The 21,889-nt window shown below is 34.9% G+C and overlaps 4 protein-coding genes across 6 annotated transcripts; 3 read left to right on the top strand and 1 right to left on the bottom strand.

Moving 5' to 3' along the window:
* Positions 1-3,656: 3,656 nt before the first annotated feature.
* On the top strand, positions 3,657-4,341 carry LOC140865027 (histone H2B.3-like). The gene has a single exon (XM_073269513.1). It carries the CDS (start codon positions 3,691-3,693, stop codon positions 4,153-4,155), a length of 465 nt encoding a protein of 154 aa, XP_073125614.1. The 5' UTR covers positions 3,657-3,690; the 3' UTR covers positions 4,156-4,341.
* Positions 4,342-11,783: 7,442 nt separating this feature from the next.
* LOC140865012 (histone H2B-like) lies at positions 11,784-12,433 on the top strand. Its single transcript, XM_073269490.1, has one exon. It carries the CDS (start codon positions 11,817-11,819, stop codon positions 12,243-12,245), a length of 429 nt encoding a protein of 142 aa, XP_073125591.1. The 5' UTR covers positions 11,784-11,816; the 3' UTR covers positions 12,246-12,433.
* A 1,449-nt stretch (positions 12,434-13,882) lies between these two features.
* Positions 13,883-20,152, top strand: LOC140860207 (monodehydroascorbate reductase 4, peroxisomal). Of its 3 annotated transcripts, XM_073263084.1 has the most exons (10): positions 13,888-14,211; positions 14,302-14,325; positions 14,887-15,042; positions 15,724-15,846; positions 16,745-16,796; positions 17,261-17,341; positions 17,876-17,994; positions 18,612-18,831; positions 18,970-19,088; positions 19,230-20,152. In XM_073263084.1, exons 4-10 carry the CDS (start codon positions 15,727-15,729, stop codon positions 19,968-19,970), a joined length of 1,452 nt encoding a protein of 483 aa, XP_073119185.1. In that variant the 5' UTR covers positions 13,888-14,211; positions 14,302-14,325; positions 14,887-15,042; positions 15,724-15,726; the 3' UTR covers positions 19,971-20,152. The 3 variants fall into 3 exon arrangements, with proteins under 3 accessions (XP_073119187.1, XP_073119185.1, XP_073119186.1); XM_073263086.1 differs by lacking the exon at positions 17,261-17,341 and having other exon boundaries at positions 13,883-14,211; XM_073263085.1 differs by lacking the exon at positions 14,302-14,325 and having other exon boundaries at positions 14,863-15,042.
* Positions 20,153-20,755: 603 nt separating this feature from the next.
* On the bottom strand, positions 20,756-21,369 carry LOC140864977 (histone H2B). Its single transcript, XM_073269439.1, has one exon. The coding sequence runs from the start codon at positions 21,314-21,316 to the stop codon at positions 20,876-20,878; it is 441 nt and encodes a 146-aa protein (XP_073125540.1). The 5' UTR covers positions 21,317-21,369; the 3' UTR covers positions 20,756-20,875.
* Positions 21,370-21,889: the final 520 nt, after the last annotated feature.

Here is a 21,889-nt window from a genome sequence, read left to right as displayed (position 1 = left end):
AATCATAGACCCAGTGGCACAATCCACCGATATGGTGAATTCGCCAACTTGGAAACTAACTTGTTTCTTGATACTTGGTTTCTCATCAGACAACAAATCATCATCCTCAAATTTTTTGTCTTCTATTGCCTTTCTACCAAATTTACTTTTATTTGGTATAGATGGTTCTTCTCCAGCTCGGCTTGCCCTTGCCTTCACTCGTAAAAGCCTTATTTTTTGAGTTCTTGTGAGCGGCAAAGGAAATTTCTTATGACGTAACAACTGTCATTGTCCTTCAGGTTGCATATTCGGTGGAACAACAAACCTCGGTTTATCCTTTTGCAAATCTCTATTTCCTTGACCACAGTTCATTTTCGTGGACAATGACCTTCTGGTTTGATGGTATGCTCTTGTCTATTGTGGAACCCACTTGTTGCCCCCTAAGCATGTTCGCTTGGAACTATCAAAAGAATTCCTTGGCCTATTGTCCATTGTTCTTTCTCTATGTTCCTGAATCCTGTCATTATTTCTACGCCAATTGGTCTTATCTGTATAGTTCCCTTTTCTGACCTCAAACAGCATATCTTTGGGAACCCAACCTTGCTTCACTGATTTCCTCATATGCATCTCTTTGTCTCGCCGAAACTCTCTTTTTTGGTTGATGATGTTTCTTAGATCCGGAGTACTGACGTTCACGTGAGCCACTGGAGGAAAATGATCCTTGTCTATTAACATGTCCTTCTTTTCAGGGAACTTCATATTTCCTTCATAATCATATCCTGGACAATGTTCCTGAAATCCCAACAAGCATTAGTGATATGATTAAAGGAATTATGATACTTACAGTATTCTTTTCCTTTCAGTTCCTCTTTCGTTGGGATACGATGATCTGTTGGAAAAGTGATAAACTTTTCTTTGACCAGGAAATCAAATATCTCTTCTGTCTTTGACACATCAAATGTGTACTGTACGGCATTCTGACCTTGCATTATTGAGGAACCTGACTTTACTGGTTCGCCTGCCTTGTACTTTAAAGATTGACATACAACGGACCCTGATTTACCTACCTCTGCCAATGAAACATTCTCCACGTCTTGATAATAAGAACCAACAGTAGTTTTCTTCCTTCGAGACTCTTCTTGCAGGAGCTCTTCATACTCAGCCACTTTCGCGGCCATTTCATAGAAATCACGGAATTCAGTTCCCTGAAACTTCTTTCTCAACTCAAAGTCTAATCCTCTTTGGGCCAATTTGACGAATTCAGGTTCTGGAAGTAACACTTTACAACGGCTCTTTAATTTCTTGAATCGTTCAATGAACAACCATGCTGTTTCTCCAGATTTTTGGGTTAATCGGGATAGATCAGCAATACTAGTCTCCGGTTCCATTCGGTAGAACTGAGTATGAAACAACTTTTCTAACTCATGCCAAGTAAAAACAGAGTTCCTTGGCAATTGAGTGTACCACGTAAAAGCTGTTCCAGTAAGAGTATTCGGGAACAACCTCATTTTAAAGAACGGAAAGTTTTCATAATTAGCCAACATACCACATCGAATGGTGAACCGTGCTATGTGTTCCATAGAAGATTGATCATCATCTACTGAGAACAATGTAAAATCAGGTACCTTGAAGCCTTTGGGGTAAGGATTATTAATGTCAATGATCTCTGGATAAGGCTTGTGGAACTCTGGCCTAACCATTGACCTAATCCCTGGTCCATACAAATCCTGCACCATTTCCCTCAATATATCCTGATCCATCGGTGCTGGCCCAGTCAAAGGGTGAGAATAAGTATTTGCCCCCCGAGCAGTCATCATGGGATAAGGTCGAACAAACGATTCCTCATACAATCCAGGCTGAGCACCTGGATTTGTGACTGAAAAGTTCTGAATAACGGGTCCTTTTCCACTGGTTTGTGGGTTTGTGGGAACTCTCCCCCATTGTTCTTCTTCACTTCGATGAGGAGGCGTATACCTTTCATTTTGATGAACAAAACCAGAATGTCCATGGCGGCGAAAATCACCTGCCGGAAACCCTCCATTTGAACCACCACCTTCGTTTGGTTTATAGCTCTCTTCCACCATTTTCTTTGGATTAACTGTTGGTTCTTGTGTAACAGTAACCTTAGGAACAGACTCCCCACTGGACTTAATCTTACTCATCTCGCCTCGCATAAACCCCATGGCTGAAATCACCAGCCTATGGGCCTCTTCCAGACGTTCCATGGTGCTTGAGACCACTATATCCATTTCTTCAAATTTTTTCGATATTACGGAATCAAACTGCTCAGCAGGAACCAACAACTTTTCTGGAACTCTATTGAGACCTCCATCATCGTTAGTTTGGTGAATGTTTTCAACATTTTCACCCTCAATGTGCATTATTTCTGCATCAGGAACTTGCGAAACAGAACCCCCTGCGCCATCTCCCTGTAATGACTTGCCATTACCTTTCTCTTGATCTCTACGGTTCTTCGGTGCCATAAAGGTCCCACTGGGCGTGCCAAAAATATGTTTGCACACAATAATTGGCTCGAGCGGGTTAATTGCAGGCGTGCCAGGCACGTGGTGTCAAATGAAAATAACAAATGAAAATAAAAATCTAACTTCTAAAACCAAGCGAAAATGAGTCCCGATTTCATCGTCGGTCTCAAGTCCACCGGTAAACGCCAAAGAACTAAAATAAAGTAAAAGAAGAATTATTAATAGCAACCGAATATTGATTCTTTGCTACTGAAAATTCAAAATGACAGGTACTTGTCATGCTAATCACAAAAGTAAATGCTGTAATAGTTCGAGGAACCAGCAACAATAAGCTAAATATGTACACTAAAATGTCTAGAAAATGACAAGATGAAGGTACGAAATTTTTGCAGAAAGATTGCTGAAAATACAGAGCTTTTTGAGAGCTATGTGTTGATGAGATGATGTCTGTCTCCCTCTCTCTTCAAACGGCTCATTTGTTCCCAATTCCATAACTTCCGCCCCACTATCTCTCAACATGGGCCATTTTTCTTTCAACTGATTTTTGACTTGGTCATCTCTTTTAAATGTAACTTTTTTTTCATTCCTTGCTGATGGATTTTCGTCTTGTAGGCTTCACCTGGTGGGCCGAACCATTTAGACTGCATGATTTTTAGAAACTGGGCCAAGGAACTTTAATTCATATAATATTTCATTTTATGGGTTAACAACTGTATAGATGAATTTTACATGAAGTTACTAAGTGTAAACAGTAAATATGGAAGAGAACAGTTAAATAATAATTCTAGAGCTAACATGTTTGTGAAAATGACAAATTTATTAGAGGAAAAAGTGTTTTGTCCATATGGAGTATTTGATGTTTGTTTAGCAAATCTAATAAACTTGTGGTAACATTTATCTTCTAAATTGGCTAACGAGAATATACAACACAAAATTATAGAAACTTCTCCTGTTTTTTTCAACATTCGATGCCAAAAAGGAATATTGTGGGGTATTACCACAACCAAAGCATATAGCACAACAGCAAAAAAGCGTTTAATTCCCACACAATCTCTATCGTCCGATTGGATAAATCAATCAACGGTGGAAACAACCAATCCGCGCCACACACATCCAACCAATCACAGCAACTCTCCAACTATATACATACACGCATACGCGCGGTTCTTGCTTTCAACTCTCACTCACTCCACAGTCTACACAGTGTTGTTTAGCACTATCGTCTTCAATGGCAGCCAAAGCAGAGAAGAAGCCCGCAGAGAAAAAGCCCGCCTCAGAGAAGAAGCCCGCGTCGGAGAAAGCTCCAACAGCGGGGAAAGCACCGGCGGAGAAGAAGCTCAAGGCCGGCAAGAAACTCCCCAAGGAAGGCGGCGGCGGTGTCGCCGGGGAAAAGAAGAGGAAACGTTCGAAGAAGAGCACGGAGACCTACAAGATCTACATCTTCAAAGTGCTGAAGCAGGTGCACCTCGACATCGGGATCTCGAGCAAAGCCATGGGGATCATGAACAGCTTCATCAACGACATTTTCGAGAAATTCGCGCAGGAGGCATCGCGGCTGGCGAGGTACAACAAGAAACCTACGATCACTTCCCGGGAGATCCAGACGGCGGTGAGGCTGGTGCTTCCCGGTGAGCTGGCCAAGCACGCCGTTTCTGAAGGGACCAAGGCCGTCACTAAATTCACTAGCTCTTGAATGTTTTCACCTGCTTGCTTTTAGCTAGTACTGAAATTAGTTTTTGGCCAACTTAAAATTTGGTTTGTTCTGTGTAAGAATGTAGAAAATTGGCTCATTTGTGGAAAAAAGATGTTGATTTCATGGTCATTTTGTCAAAAAGATTTGAAGTAAATTACTCTGGAAATGAATCGTGAATTATGATCACTTATCGGATTTTGAAGGACACAAATGATCAAAAGCAAGATATAGATGGAAATATATGAAGTAAGATTCTTTCATTATTTTTTAGTGTTGCCAGTTGCCACCATGAAATGAATTCGTAATTCGTTAAATATGTGTAGACAGCCCATCACTAGTATCCGTTTCAATAATTAAGATAACGAAATTGGTTTATGTTATTGGGTTTAGTTCAAGCTATCTTAAGGCTGCCTTTACTTAGTGGATGAGATTACACGTGGATAAATTATATTATGATTATGAAAATGATTTTGAAGGATTTAAAATAATGATGGATAAACAATAACATGTTTACTTCGAGTTATTAATTATGGAATTGAAATACTGATTGAATGATGAAAGACAGTTTTACCCTCCACTTATGATATACAATCTTATGCTTGATTTTGTATTCATATAATTTGGATTGAGTTATTTTTTACTAATTAAATTATTATTGATTCACACGGAGGCATTTTCATTTATCAAAATTATTAGGTATAAAAATATGTATTTTTTCAAAAATAATAAAATTGATAAATTGAGTAATAAAAAAGAGAGAGACCGAAAAAAATTGGGAGGGAAACAAAATAATTGAAGGTGGGTAGATTAGGATTTATATGTATTTTTTTTCACAAATATGGGTTAGCATGTGTTATCCCTTGTGTAATTAAGGATGACTAATACCATGAATTAGGGTTGAATGACGGGCCTTGAGTTTTGAGATATTTTATTTTTTTTTACAAGTAAACAATGGATGGAGTTGAATTAATAAGCTTATCCTATTGTTATCAAGCCAAGTAAACACACCCTAAAGATATTATTCTAATAGAAGATATAACAACTTATGATTTGTAATGTCAATTCTATAATATTAATTATGCATGTGTATTCAGATATGAACTCTTAGATGAATGATTTAGGTATTACTCATATGATAGGATTTCATTAACCGTAATTGGATTAGTTTGGAGTGTATTCACTTTACCTCATAAAAAAAAGCATTTTCGACTTCCAATTTCATAAAAAATTAAATTAATATATATATATATATATATATATATATATATATATATATTAGCTTTCCGACGTCACTTGATTTTTAGAAGCATGATGATTTTTTAAAAATGGGTTTTTGTCAAAAATGATCTTCTGTTGTGAAAGTAAAATTTATAAAACTCAAAAACTCAAAATATTCTCAAACTCCACACTTTAAATTTATTCTCTCAAATTGTGTTTTTCTACACAAATGGAGAGACCTATTTATAGATCTCAATGGGAGATTAGTCCAAAAATTAAATCATCATCATCTACATCATCACACACTAATTTTCAAAATAATACAACTTAATTTTCAACAATTCTAATATAATATAATATATTTTCAACACTCCCCCTTGTGATGATGATCGTCATATGATGATTGTCTTTATTACGTGTTTTATGCTGCCTCGTTAAAAACCTTACTAGGAAAAAACCAGTGGGATAAAAACCATAGTAAGGGAAAAAGAATGCAGCCACGTAAACTCCCCCTCATGTTAACATGAGTGATTCTTCACATATTCCGCAGATTGCGCATCTCAATGTTGTATATATGCTTTCTGAATATCGTCGTGGGAAGTGCATTTGTGAAGAGATCTGATGAGTTCTCACTTGATTGAATATAACATATATCAATATCTTTATTCTTCTCAAGCTCTTGATTGTAGGCAAAGAACTTTGGGGGTATATGTTTTGTTCTGTCACTTTTGATGTATCCTTCTTTCATTTGAGAAATACATGCAGCATTGTCTTCATACAACGTCACAGGCTTCTTGTCTACTGATAATCCACAAGAAGTTTGGATATGTTGTGTCATTGATTTTAACCACACACATTCACGACTTGCTTCATGTAATGCAATAATCTCGGAGTGATTTGATGAAGTTTTTACGAGTGTTTGTTTCTGTGAACGCCAAGAAATTGCGGTGCCTCCACGAGTAAATACATATCCGTTTTGGGAACGTGCCTTATGTGGATCAGATAAATATCCAGCATCAGCATAACCAATGATACTTTGATTGGTGTCTTTTGAGTACAAAAGTCTCAAATCTGTCGTTCCTCGTAGATAACGGAATATATGTTTAATTCCGTTCCAGTGCCTCTTTGTTGGATATGAACTGAATCTTGCCAATAAATTTACAGCAAAAGATATATCAGGTCTAGTGCAATTTGCAAGATACATAAGGGCACCAATGACACTTAGATATGGTACTTCTGGACCAAGAATAACTTCATCATCCTCACATGGACGGAATGTATCTTTTTTTATGTTTAATGATCTTACAACCATTGGAGTACTTAATGGATTTGATTTATCCATATTAAAACGTTTAAGGATCTTTTCTGTATAATTTGCCTGGTGAACAAAAATTCCACATTCTTTTTGTTCGATTTGCAAACCCAGACAGTACTTGGTTTTTCCAAGATCCTTCATTTCAAATTCTTCTTTCAAGTACATCATAACTTCTTGAATTTCTTTATTCGTTCCAATGATGTTTAAATCATCAACATATACAGCAATAATTACACATCCGGATGTTGTTTTTTTGATGAAAACACAAGGGCATATTGGATCATTTACATATCCCTTTTTCATCAAGTGACCACTTAGCCGATTATACCACATTCGGCCTGATTGCTTCAACCCATATAATGATCTTTGCAATTTTACAGAATAAAATTCTCTGGGTTTTGAACTTTGTGCTTCAGGCATCTTAAATCCTTCAGGGATTTTCATGTATATATCACTATTAAGTGATCCGTATAAGTAAGCTGTAACAACATCCATAAGACGCATTTCCAAATTTTCAGACACTGCCAAACTAATCAAATATCGAAACGTAATTGCATCCATAACAGGAGAATACGTTTCTTCATAATTAATTTCAGGCCTTTGAGAAAAACCTTGTGCAACAAGTCTAGCTTTATATCTGACTATTTCATTTTTCTCATTTCGCTTTCGAATAAAAACTCATTTGTATCCAACAGGTTTTACACCTTCAGGTGTGAGGACTATAGGTCCAAAAACATTACGTTTATTCAGCGAATCCAATTCAATCAGGATGGCATCTTTCCATTTGGCCCAATCATGACGAGTTTTACATTCACCAAAAGATTTTGGTTCATGATCCTCATTTTCATTTATGATGTCACAAGTCACATTATAAGAAAATATCTCATCAATATCTTCTATGTCTTTTCGGTTTCATATTTTTCCAGTATTAATATAACTGATAGAGATTTCACGATTCTCGTCAGTTTGTGGTTCTGACAGAACATTTTCATCATCAGGTGTTTCTTCTGGAACACCATTTTTTATTTTATGATCATCGTGATTCTCTATACCTTTTCTTTTCCAAGGATTTTTATCCTTGGAACCGACTGGCCTTCCACGCTTCACGCGTTTAATGACATCATGAGTGTCTTCAATCTGTTTCTTTGGAATTTCAATTCGAGCTGGGGCATTTACAGCATGTATATATGATTTTGTCACCCCTTTTGTGTCTGCAAATGCATCTGGCATTTGATTTGCTATTCTTTGCAAATGTACAATTTGCTGTACATCTTTTTCACATTGTTTGGTCCTTGGATCCAAATGTAACAATGATGGTACATACCATGTGATTTCTTTTTCGATGTGTTTCTTTTCTCCCCCTAACACTGAGAATATTTCTTCATTAAAATGACAATCAGCAAAGCGTGCTGTAAACACATCGCCTGTCTGAGGCTCAAGATATCGAATGATTGATGGACTATCATAACCGATATAAATACCGATTTTTCTTTGAGGACCCATTTTTTATCGTTGAGGTGGTGCAATAGGCACATACACCATACATTCAAAAATTCTTAGATGAGAGATATTTGGTTCTTTACCAAATGCAAGTTGCAATGGGGAGAATTTATGATATGCACTTGGTCTGATGCGAATTAATGCCGCAGCATGTAAAATTGCATGTCCCCATATAGAAATAGGGAGTTTTGTTTTCATAATCATTGGTCTAGCAATCAGTTGTAGACGTTTAATCAATGATTTAGCTAATCCATTTTGCGTATGAACATGAGCTACAGGATGTTCAACAGTGATTCTCATTGACATACAATAATCATTGAAAGTCTGGGATGTAAATTCTCCAGCATTATCAAGTCTTATTTTCTTGATTGTATAATCGGGAAATTGATTTCGCAATTTTATTATTTGAGTCATCAATCTTGCAAATGCCACATTCCGAGTTGACAATAAGCATACATGTGACCATCTGCTAGAGGCATCGATCAATACCATAAAATATCGAAATGGTCCACATGATGGATGAATTGGTCCACAAATATCACCCTGAATACGTTCAAGAAATATGAGTGATTCAGTTTGGATTTTAGCTGGTGATGGTCTTATAATAAGTTTTCCAAGTGAACATGCTTTACATTGAAACTTATTATTCTGAAAGATCTTCTGGTCTTTCAGTGGATGACCATGTGTATTTTCAATAATTCTTCGCATCATTGTTGAACCAGGATGTCCCAATCGATCATGCCAATTTGTTAATATTGATGAATTATACATCACCATATTTGATTCAATTAGACTTATATGTGTATAATGCAATCCAGTAGGGAGCATTGGTAGTTTCTCAACTACAAATTTCTTTCCTGATTTATATGTGGTAAGACACATATATTTCTGATTTTCATCAGTCATTGTCTCAGTATCATATCCATGAGAATATATGTCATTAAAACTCAACAAATTTCTTTTCGATCGTGGTGAATATAAAGCATCATTTATCAAAACTTTTGTACCATTAGGTAACAAAAATTTCGCTTTACCAAAACCTTCAATCAAGTCTACAGGACCTGATATTGTATTCACCATTGTTTTTGTTGGTTTTAGTTCCAAGAAATATCTTTCATCTCGCAGAATAGTGTGCGTTGTACCACTATCCGGTATGCAAATTTCCATGATATTATTTCCATGTTTGCTCATAGCATTTTCCATATCAAACTTCACAAAAATGTAATAAAGAAAAATTAAGTACAATACAAATGTAAAATATAACATGCTTTATAATACGTGAAAAGTAAAATTTATAAAACTCAAAAACTCAAAATATTCTCAAACTCCACACTTTAAATTTATTCTCTCAAATTGTGTTTTTTTACACAAATGGAGAGACCTATTTATAGATCTCAATGGGAGATTAGTCCAAAAATTAAATCATCATCATCTACATCCTCACACACTAATTTTTAAAATAATACAACTCAATTTTCAACAATTCTAATATAATATAATATATTTTCAACATCTTCGACTATTTTTTTCTTTATTTCGTGGGAAGCCGAATTTTATACATAAATTATTTTAAAATTTGTGTTTCTAATAAAATACGTGGGCTTCCATCTTAAAATTCGTTTTGTCAATTTTATCTAATTCAAGTCATTTTAATGCGTTTTTCCCACCTTTGAAGTAATAAACTAAGTTAACATGATTATTTCGTTCCAAAAAAAATTAAGATGCTTAAGGTCATCTCCAACCATGTTATTTATATTTTCATTCTCTATTGTATGTTTTAGAAATCCATGTTCGTCATTTTAAAAATCTTCTCCAACCCATCTTCTCTAAATTTTATCAAATTCTCTATTTGTTATTTTTTTCAATGCCAACCAATATATAAAATTAAACTCAATTAAATGTGTATTCTGATGGTATTTTCTGGATAATGAATTTATTTTTTCCATCAAAATATATGGTGTGAGTTTTTTTTTTATTTGGTGTTGTGTGAACTTTTTAATTTGTTGTGTCATTTTTAAATCTTAAGTTAAGTAATTTGATGTTTTCGTAACAAAATGTATAATATATGATTTAATGTTCTTGTTCATTACTTGCATTTAATTTGATCCAAATATTAAAACTACAATAAAAAAAAAGAAGAACACTCAAATTAATAAAAATTGGAGCAAACAACCAACTATAATTTAATATAAGGACTGAAAATAATAAAAAAATAATTTGAAACAAAAACCAAAAAATAATTTTATATTTTGAAAAGTCTAATTAATAATTTTGGAAGATTGCGTTGTCGTAAATAAGTCAATCTTCAAAATTCTTCTCTATTGTTATACTGGTTCCCAAAACACTGTACATTTCTCCAAAATGGAGGATGACTATAGAGACCGGTTGGAGCTCAAGTCATCCTCCATTTTGGAGAAAATATCGGTTGGATATGTTCTTAAGCGCGGTTTAAATGTGCTCTATAAAATATTTGTATTATTTTAAAATGAAAAAATATTAAAATATGTGTTTAAATAAATTTTTTGTAGTTTGTTTTTGAAATTTTTATTTTTAAAAAAAGTGTTTTAAATATTATTTTAAATTTATCGTCTTTATTTTCCCATCTTTCCTTATCTAATTATGAGTGCCATCTTTGTTTTATTCAGTTTTTTTTTTTCAAAAATTAAATATGCGATCATTAAAGGTATTGTAAAAAATCAACATAATTCGTCGACCCGGTACGAGTTGATTAGAAAAATATCAAGTTAGGGTTCGGGTTGACCCGAATCTAACCGAGATGACCCGAAAGGCCGAAACTTTTATTATTTAATTTTATTATATCTAAAATTAAAAAATATTTGCTATATTTTTATATTTTTTTATATTTGTAAAAAAATGTTGAATATTGATATAACAGATTTTTGTGATTTGATGTTTATTTTGTACCATTATAATTTTTAAAATAATGTTTCATTTTCTGTAGTAAATAATTTAAATTTTCTATAATGAGAATTTCAAATTTAAGTGACCAATTTTAGTTATTCTTTTTTAAGTGATAAATAGTCAAAGCCTTGAGCGCTAATATAAAAGTTTTATAATATCTTATCTCTTACACATATATATGTTTTCAAACAAATTAAAAATGCATTTGAATATATAAATTTTATAAACATATCAAATAAGTGGGACAGAAAAAATTAAAGTTAATAAAAGCGTAAAAATTCGAGATAAATTAAATTCGTAAGATCTTTAGCTTCCTGTGCTTCTAATATTTACCATTCTTACCTTACGCCATGAAACGTAAAAACATATTCAATATTTGAAAAAATAAAAATAATAATAATTATTATAATATGTCATATTTGAACTCAAAACTAAACATGGAAAGTTAATAAATAATTTGTCTAATAAGATTTTTATCGACATCGGAGGATTGTATAATGAAACTAATATATTTACAGGATCTACGTGTATAGTATCTTTACCGCAGAATGAAGATCCCATCTACGGTTCATATCCGAGATCCATGTCATCCGAACTGGACCAATAACAACTCATCACATAATCTATATAAAATCTCCACCTCACCTAATAACTCTCATCGAAATCCGGCAAATTCATTCTCAGCAAAATACACACCAAACACGAAATGGCAGCAAAGGGCGAGAAGAAACCAGCTGAGAAGAAGCCAGCCGCCGAGAAGGCCCCGGCGGAGAAGAAGCCCAGAGCGGGGAAGAAGCTCCCCAAGGAAGGCGGTGCCGCCGCCTCCGCCGATAAGAAGAAGAAGCGGACTAAGAAGAGTGTGGAAACCTACAAGATCTACATTTTCAAGGTTCTGAAACAGGTCCACCCAGACATCGGAATCTCTAGCAAGGCCATGGGTATCATGAACAGCTTCATCAACGATATTTTCGAGAAATTGGCGCAGGAGTCGTCTCGCCTCGCTCGTTACAACAAGAAGCCCACGATTACTTCCCGGGAGATCCAGACTGCGGTCAGGTTGGTGCTTCCCGGTGAGCTTGCCAAACACGCGGTTTCCGAAGGGACCAAGGCCGTCACCAAATTCACCAGTTCATAAAAGCTTAATCGTTGTTTTGTTTGTCATTGTCGTTGAAATTTGAGTTATTTTATCTGGTTGATAGATGAACTTAGGGTTTCATTGATGAAGTTTTTGGGATCGATTTGAGATCACGGATAAATGTGTTTATTTAATCGATGCGAGATTGCTTGTTAATCAATTAATGAAATGGCCTGATTTCTCTGTTCTTTGAAATGGTTATCGATTTCGATCTTTTTTATTCTTGATAGTATTAGCTGATTGAATTTAACACAGTACTTAAAAACCTTTTCTTGTGATTTCTAGGGTTGCATAATTACTATACATTAGAGTTTCTAGGTTTTCTTATGAATTTTTATTTTTTATAGTTGCATGGTTTTGTCAAAACACTTGATGTTATTATATCTTTTAATTAAAACATTAGCACTATTAGATATATATTCAAAATCATAATTCCCCATTAAAATTTGAAAACATCCTTAAGTTTACTAGGAAATTAATGCATTCAATTGCGAGACATACCTGGTTTTTGATCCATTGAACATATTTATAACAAAAGATCAGAATGGTGAAGATTGATGTAATAGAAACATTCAAATTCACTCCTTAATGCTTCCATTAGGCTCTCAGGTTCACATATTCGTTTCGAGCACCTTGCTTTCTTTTCAAGCTTTATTTATTATTTCCCAAGCTAATCAAAAGGGGCTCAAGAATTGAAAGTTGAGTGTCATTATTACCCGTGAAATTTGCGGTCATCCACCGCAAAAACTGGTATTTTATTAATCCCACATTAATTTTTGGAGAGGCTTCAACTGTTTCTTGGACTCATAAGGAAATTTCTGAACACTACAAGAAAAAACTTAACAATTGATACGGTTTCTGAAAAACCGTAGCAAAATTAATTGGAAATTCAAATATAAATCTATTGTGACATATGAGTGCTACGGTTTTTATTAGCGGCAGATTTAAATTTGCGAGGGTTCTTAAAAACTGTAGCACACTTATTACAATGGTTTTCAAAATCGTCGCAAATAATGCAGATTTGATTTTAAGAACCGTCGCAATTTGCGAGCAATTATTGAATCGCTTTTGACTTTGCGACGGAAATTTAAAAGTAATTAAGTTTTTCAATTTATAGACTCTCACCTCAATTTAGATAACTGTTATATGTAATAGTTGAAAAACAGGATATGGATTGTTACCGGCGAATTGGAAGTGATGTTTATACTTTGAAGGATTATGGTTGAACTCCTAATAGGAAAAATCATAATACTTTTCGTGGAAATTTGAGATGTGAAGATACAAGACAAAGTGTACTTTGTCACGAGTGAATTGTTCCTCAAGTAGAAATCACTCTCTAATATTGTTTCCTAGTGAAATATAAGTACCACAAAAAAAAAAAAAACATGTTTTTGCATTTGGTGGTGTGTGAAATAGAAATCTCAAACATAATCTGAAATGAGCTTATGTTGAAATCCTCTTTATCGAAAGAGAATCTATAAAGATATAAATGCAATGGCCAGTGTTTTGCATCAAATTTTGTGGTTCAAGTATGCTTGGGGTGGGTTTGAATTCCATCCACTTACTTCAAAAAAACTATTTCTTTAGAGTTTCACTAGAAAATATAGAAATGGATTTTCCTTTAGATATAATTGTGATAAAAACTTTTACATTATTTTGAAGGAAATTAGATGTCACATCTTCCGTTCAATCGGTTTCGGATGTTTGAGCATTTCTTTTAAAAATAAGAGACGCATATATATGAGATAACATTTTTTCTGTCCTATTTCTTCTCGGCTTCCCGGTTCTTCTTCTTCCTCTCTTCTCACCATTTTCGCAACTTGAATCGGTTGTATCTTCTTTGTTTGCGGCCGGTTTTCAAAACCGAAAGTAGATTCGGAATACTCTGGACGAGGGCTATCTAGTGATACCCACTTTCCTAAGTTTTAAGCTCAGCCTGTCGGCTCGATTTCCGGCAGCCTAGAAGGTATAATTAGAATTTTAGGGTTTCGAAATTTGGGGGCTTTTGGTTCATTCGAATTTATACGATTGATATTTGTTTACTTATTGGTTGTAGGTACCATAATTGAGCTGCTTGAAGGTATTGGTTATTATTCAGAATTTATTTGGACATAATTTCGAATTTCCAGATTTATTAAGTTGGGATTTTTCGAACTTTACAGTTGTTTAAATCATTATTTAGATGTTTAGATGCTCTAGAAAATTTAAATGTGAATTTTCGAAATTTGTAGGAATTTTTGGAAAATTCAGTTTCGTTCAGGTTTGGATATTTCGACTTTTAGTTTTGAGCTGTTCTTCTATTTTTATTCCGGTGATTTCACTATGGTTTCCGGCTGTTTTGTGGTCGTCTAGCTATAATTAGAATCTTAGAATATTATTTGAGCCAAGCCTGTAGTTTTCTGGTTGAACCAGCAGCAATTTGGGTTTTTTTCTGGTGAGTTTTGATGGTTGTTGTGTTTTGCAGCTGGCTGATAATAATTGAGGTGCTGGGTGCACTCTATACAAACATGCATTAATGCCTGATCTATCATTAGAATATATATATGTGTGTGTGTATATATATATATATAAATATATATATATATATATATATTACTAAAGAACTCAAATTGACCAGTCCTCATGTATGTATGTATTGTAGAATGCCTCCAATCAATCCATGGGTCGATAAAATAAGGAATGAATCTCCATCTCCATGAAACCCAGCCCCATAATTCGAGAAGAAAACCTCAACTCACCCTCTGCTGATTGAGTATTCTACCCACTGTTACTGCTACTCTATTAGTACCAATTTGAGGTAACTTCTCCTCGATTTGCTTTCATTTTCATGTTCTCACAATTCTTCTATTCTTTCACCAAGACTGCATCGAATCTTATAATTAATAATTTACACTCAGATTTGAACTACATATTCCATAGAGAGTGATGCAAGTGGTGCAAATTTCTTCTTCCCTTCATTTTTTTAGTCATTAGAGGCACCATCTCTTTGCGTATTAATGGAGTGACTGAATTAAATTCGTCTTAAATCCTATTGCTGAGAGTTGGGGAAAAAAATGATAGAATCAATCGATTTTATTTTTGTAGTTCGATAATCTCGTTACTGGATTCATTACACCTATTCATACTTCTATTTGATCATATGTTGGGCATTAATTGTAATACACTTACTAGTGCATGGTTTCTCTATTTAATGATTGAAAAAAAATGAAATTGATGTAATTGCAGTAGAAACTCAGTAGACTTGATTATCCTTGTTTCATCTAGCCAATGTTTGTTCTGAATAAAAAATTTTAAATTATTTTTAAAAAAATTTATTCTCTCAAAATAAATATTATCTTAGTTGTTATTCAGCAATTTAGTTCATCAGATTGATTAGTTTAATTATTTCTTATCCCTCAATATATATACTCATCTATGCATACAAAAGATATATGATCACACACACCTACTCGTTTGTGTTTATGGTGGGGTGCAACAGCAAATGGGGAGGGCGTATGTGTACGTTATCGTGGGAGGAGGGGTATCAGCTGGCTACGCTGCCAATGAATTTGTCAAGAGAGGCATCACTCACGGTGAACTCTGCATCATCTCTGACGAGCCGGTAACTCTAGTATCTCATAATTTTTACTTATATTTGTATCTTTTTCCTGAAGGTGAGAAATTGTGTTTGTTGCAATCTCTTTGACTAAGAAGTTGTGTTCTTTTTTGTTTTGGTCAAACCATTGACGGCCTTTTTGGAAAGTTATTTGTGATTAAAATGTTCAAATATATATATATTTTTTGTAAACTAAATTTATCACAAATTAATGGAAATAATCAAGCCGGTATCAACACCAATGCCTGATACTCAATATAAAATTATGTAAATCTGTCTCTGAATTTTATTTAATTTTTTTGGTGTGTTTTATTGTTCCCTGGTTGCATTTTGTGGTTGAGGTATAGCTTGGTTTGGCAAATTGAACATGATTTTTTTCGTAATGTTTACTTGTATGGAGTTCAAAACTTCCTATTGGAATTTGGTTGTTTTTTATTTAAATTTGAGTCAGTTTTCATATACTTACAGCTTCCGGACTTGATCAAGTGTGGATAAACACTAGACAGCGGAGATTTATTCTAGTTTAGCGGCTTAATTGAGCTGAATAAATCGTGTGGTGGAGATTCAATTTAATAGATTGATTATGGTTTCTCACCATTTGAATTCCACAAAAATTATTGAGTGCAAATTCGCTAATTAATTAAAGAATTGGAGTAATTTAATAAAACCTTGAGGTGTTTATTATTCATGTTTCCTTTCAGTAATTTAGTTTTTGGATACCATGTGTTGGTATCACACGATCGTTGTCATAGTTTCTTTATCCTGTGAAGTACTCGTATGTATTGAAACTTCCACTTAGTTAGAGCCCGAGTTGTGCTTTGATATGAGGAGGCTTGAGGTTTGCCTTGTGATTGGATGTTTGCTAAGACCTTAAGTTAGTTTTATGTTATTTTGACTTTTGCAGGTTGCACCGTATGAAAGGCCTGCATTGAGCAAAGGATATTTACTTCCAGAAGGTATTCAATCCCTTGTGATCTGTGAATCAGCAATATCACGGATTCCTTGACGATAAACTTGTTCCCCATCTAAATGATGTCTTTCCTAAAATGATTTTGCACCTTAATGACAGATCTAAGATTAATACCCATAATTTTGAAACCCAACAGTTGGAAAATGTTATATCGAGCTACTTAGATGCATGATATTTACCTGCCTTTTCTTTGTTCGACGGTAAAATACAAACATGCATTCAAAAATCATATCAATGAGGCGTTCAAAAATGATAAAAATCAAAGCAATGCAAGAAATGAAAGGTAGATGGAAATTCAGGGTGGGGAATGGGATCCGGAATATGATTTTAGGCTTTGAAATGTAAAATCTAAGTTATTATTATATCTTTCACGAATAACATCAGCCAGTGTGAGAATGTGGAATTAATGTTCTGTGTAATGTAACTTCTCATTATTTTAATCACATGCAGCTCCTTCACGTCTCCCCTCATTTCACTGTTGTGTGGGTACCAATGATGAAAAATTGGTTCCGAAATGGTACAAGGAACACGGTAATTTTTCCGGAACTGTATGTTAATCAGTCGCAGACTTTTATTTGGTTGTATGGACGGTCATTTGTACAAGGGCGGACCCAAGTTCAAGCCCACCCGGGCTTTAGCCCGGGTGGGCCCGAAATTTTTTTAAATTTTGTATATAAAATTTTTGAATAATTTTGGTTTAATTTGGTGGTAGCCCGGGTAGATTAAAAATCCTGGGTCCGCCATTGCATTTGTAGACACTTGATGAGGTAGGCTGCGTAGGTATAATAACTGGTGATTGAAGAATGCTCGCGTAGTTATTGTGGAAAATATGCTATGAGTCATTCGAAACTTGATTTTGGCTTTTATCAAACTAGTAATTGATTTTTGTAGACAGGATTTAAGTTTGTGTTACTTCAAATGCATTTGAAATTTCTTGGGTTGTGGAGAATATCTTAAAAAACCGAAGCTACTATACTCAGTTGTTGTTTTGTGTTAAGAGGGTGTGTGAGCTTTCTGAGTTATATCATAATTCAAGCGTTGTTTACATTTCAATTTGTGCAATAGGTATTGAATTGATTCTTGGAACTCGAGTCAAGTCTGCTGATGTGAGGCGTAAGACATTGCTAACTGCAACTGGAGAAACCATAAGTTACAAATATCTAATTGTTGCGACAGGTGCTCGGGTATTGAAAATGATCTTTTGTCCATCTTATGTACTCTATTGTGCTTTATAACATCTTATGTGGATTAATATTTTGCTAAAAATTAAAGGGAAAGTAAAAGGCCTTTCTCCTAATTGGCATTCGAACGTCACGATTTTATGGCAGAATTCAGTTTTGGTGTGTTTCATAGTTCGGGGGGGGGAGGGGGGGGGGGCAGTGTAAAAACCACTTCACTAAATTAAGCCGCCTGTAAGATGATTTAATGCTCGTGACTAATAGAATGTACTCTCTGCGTCTGAAGTTTCTTTTTCCATTTTCTCTTTCAGGATGCCAAAAAAATGTTCCATACAAAACATGGCAAGACTTTTTTTCTCAAAACTGTCTGCTTCAAAGTTATGATCTGATGATACTGTCTAAAACGAGTACGTTTTCAAATTTTTATTTCCACCTAAAAAGTTGAGCCCCTTCTAATTGGCACATTTAAATAGGAACGGATGAGGTAATAAGGGCACAACTTATCATGAAACGGTTTTGATTTTGTAAAGACCGGTACTTAGTGAATGTAATTGTTAAAAATGCTTGAAATCAAGAGAAATAAATAATTCAGTGTATGACTGTTTATATGGCTCATTTTTTAGGCTTTGAAGATCGAGGAGTTTGGTGTTAGTGGATCTGATGCTGCTAATGTGTGTTATTTACGAGATTTGGCTGATGCTGATAGACTCGTTAATGTCATGCAATCTCGTGGCGGTGGAAATGCTGTTGTTGTTGGCGGCGGCTACATAGGAATGGAATGTGCTGCATCTCTAGTGATAAACAGTTTTAAAGTGACCATGGTTTTCCCCGAAGAACATTGTAGTAAGTAATTTCATGATATAATTTTCTATAATTTATCTGTTGTAAATTTGGTGGGACAATTTACTTTCTGTACATCAAGGATTGTGATTCAAGTAAGTCTTCCCGTGCTAATATTTTTGGACTACTTGATTTCTGTAGTGGCACGATTGTTTACCCCAAAAATCGCCAGTTACTACGAAGACTTCTACCAGTCAAAAGGAGTGAAATTTGTGAAAGGAAATGTGTTGAAATCATTTGATTTTGACATCAGTGGGAAGGTAAAAGTTTTAATTTCTTTCCTGCTTTAGAAACTTGATACCTATGTAGTTTCTCACGTATTCAATATTTGAAACCACCAAACTGATACATGTGTAATTTCTCACGTATTCAATATTTGAAACCACCAAATCTCTTTTAAGGTCACTGCTGTTAATCTTAAAGATGGGAGCAAACTTCCAGCAGATATTGTTGTGATTGGGATTGGAATTCGTCCAAACACAAGTCTTTTTGAAGGTCAGCTAACAATGGACAAGGGTGGAATCAAAGTGAATGGGAAATTGCAATCGAGCAATAGCTCGGTCTATGCTATGGGAGACGTTGCCTCTTTTCCGGTCAAAATTTTTGGAGAAACACGCAGGCTCGAGCACGTAGACTCTGCAAGAAAGGCTGCTAAGCATGCAGTGAGTGCAATCATGGAACCTGAAAAGACTGGAGAATTTGACTACCTACCATTCTTTTATTCCCGAGTCTTCACATTGTCTTGGCAGTTTTATGGAGACAATGCAGGGGAAGTGGTATATTTTGGCGATTTTTCAGGAAATGCTTTTGGTGCGTACTGGATAAACAAGGGGCTTCTTGTTGGATCATTTCTTGAGGGTGGAACTAAAGAACAGTACGAGGCAATAGCTGAAGCCACTAGAATAAAACCTATTGTTGAAGACTTGGGGGAGCTTGAGAGACAGGGTTTGGGATTTGCTATGACCGTTGGGCAAAAACTTCCACCTTTGCCAAATGATGATGACGGCAGCAGTGGCGATGGAATCTGTGATGTGATGATGGAGAAACGGTTATTCACTTGGCATGCGACTGCCGGAGTTATTGTAGCAGCATCAATAGCAGTGTTTGCATATTGGTATGGTAGAAAGCGCAGAAGGTGGTGAGATGTGTTATTTATCCGAATTCAAGATTGTACGATGGCATGCCACCATGTTGTAGCATTTTTAGGGCACGGGGATTTTAAATCTCTCTATTTATTATATCGAGGGTGGGGAAAAGTGATTGAATTATGTTTACAAAGAAATAATAATAATAATAATAATAATAATGAGGTCACGTCTTTATATATGGGCATGAATGACTAATAAATTAGTATAACAATCTCAATAATTGCTGTTGTTGCTGTTGCAGTAGAACTTTCTCACCACATGCACGACACCGCCTACTTCAATATAATGACCAAATTATATATCATCACGAAATTTCATTAGCTTCAGTTCCAATTGATAACACTTCTATTTTATACAAGTAGTTCATTTGGAAAAAGATTTGGCGCTTATTGAAATTAATTGAGTGACTTTGATATTCACTTTTCCGTTTGTTTATCAAATCAAAACGAATTAAAGAATTTGAAATAGCATATACAAGAACAATCTATTATCCTCACTGTCAAATCAAGTAAGAGGTCGGGGTGTTACAATTTCGTTGATTTGTTTTCAACAAATGTTTTTTTCAGAATCCAAGTTCAAGTAACAGCTAATTTCACAAATTCCAAACAAATTCAGAGACTTTGGCCACGTATTTCAACTCAACAAAGCATTCGAGTATATCACAAATTCACAATCAAATAACTTGAAAACGTAAATTTCCCAAAACCATTGTAACTATAAAACATTTCAGTCCATTTGTTCAACATAATTTCTGCATAAATTAACTGGAAATGCGAAAATAATAGAAACACCAGAATTCATTCATTCATTCATACGAGTAGGAACTTGATTTACATAATAACCCTGACAAAGCAAAAACTCCAAAGGGCATAAAAAACGAAATCCTACTAACTAATTCTTCAAGAGCTGGTGAATTTGGTAACGGCCTTGGTCCCCTCAGAAACTGCGTGCTTAGCTAGCTCACCGGGCAGAACCAACCTGACCGCGGTCTGGATTTCCCGAGACGTAATCGTCGGCTTCTTGTTGTACCTGGCCAGGCGAGACGCCTCCTGCGCCAATTTCTCGAAAATATCGTTGATGAAGCTGTTCATGATCCCCATGGCCTTGCTGGAGATGCCGATATCAGGGTGCACTTGCTTCAGAACTTTGAAGATGTAAATCTTGTAGGTTTCCACGCTCTTCTTCGTCCGCTTCTTCTTCTTATCGCCTGCAGCACCGCCCTCCTTGGGAAGCTTCTTCCCCCCACGTGGCTTCTTCTCCGCCGGGGCCTTTTCCGCCGCTGGGAATTTCTCGGCGGCGGGTTTCTTCTCGGACGGCTTCTTCTCTGACTTCGCTGCCATTATTTCGCTTCAACTTTTCTTATCAGATTGATATTTCGAAATTTGAATGTGTTTGAAAAAAGGCAGCTGGGAGATCGTAATATATAGAGGTGTTGTCTATTCCTATTGGTTATTGTAGAGTGACGCGGATGCAGATAATGTCCGTTGATTAAGGTCCATCTGACAGTCCAGATTAAACATTCAAATGCGTGATAATTTTTGGATGGAGAGGAGAAATTTAACGTGGGATCGCATTAGCTTTTGGCGGTAGCCGAAATTTCGACCACGTGTCGGTTTCACTATTTTTTGATACTTAATTAGGGCTGAAGAATATTTCGGTGAAATTCAATTAATCGAATGAATCGAATGAATTTAAAATTTTAATTTAGTTAATTTAAAAAATTTGATTTTAATGTTAGAAAATTTCAATTAATTCTGTTTGATTTTAGATTTTTTTTATAAAAAAATTCGGTTAATTCGATTAATCGAATTATAAATAATTAAATTTTGAATTTTTTTATGAGTGAATTGTCCTAAAATCCCTAATACCCTTCCTAACTTTATTATAACTCTTTAGGCAAAATATTCTTTACT

This window comes from Henckelia pumila, chromosome 4, assembly GCF_033568475.1.
Source record: "Henckelia pumila isolate YLH828 chromosome 4, ASM3356847v2, whole genome shotgun sequence".
NCBI lineage: Eukaryota > Viridiplantae > Streptophyta > Magnoliopsida > Lamiales > Gesneriaceae > Henckelia > Henckelia pumila.
The sequence above is the reverse complement of the archived record's forward strand: the minus strand, read 5'-3'. Positions and strand labels throughout refer to the sequence as shown.

Bases quoted from the DNA above. Each gene is read 5' to 3' on its own strand.
- LOC140865012 (XM_073269490.1), top strand. From the start codon at position 11,817: ATGGCAGCAAAGGGCGAGAAGAAACCAGCTGAGAAGAAGCCAGCCGCC.
- LOC140865027 (XM_073269513.1), top strand. From the start codon at position 3,691: ATGGCAGCCAAAGCAGAGAAGAAGCCCGCAGAGAAAAAGCCCGCCTCA.
- LOC140864977 (XM_073269439.1), bottom strand. From the start codon at position 21,316: ATGGCAGCGAAGTCAGAGAAGAAGCCGTCCGAGAAGAAACCCGCCGCC.
- LOC140860207 (XM_073263085.1), top strand. From the start codon at position 15,727: ATGGGGAGGGCGTATGTGTACGTTATCGTGGGAGGAGGGGTATCAGCT. The intron at 17,342-17,875 runs GTAATTTTTCCG...TTTGTGCAATAG, and splicing joins GAAATGGTACAAGGAACACG to GTATTGAATTGATTCTTGGA. The intron at 17,995-18,611 runs GTATTGAAAATG...CTCATTTTTTAG, and splicing joins TTGTTGCGACAGGTGCTCGG to GCTTTGAAGATCGAGGAGTT.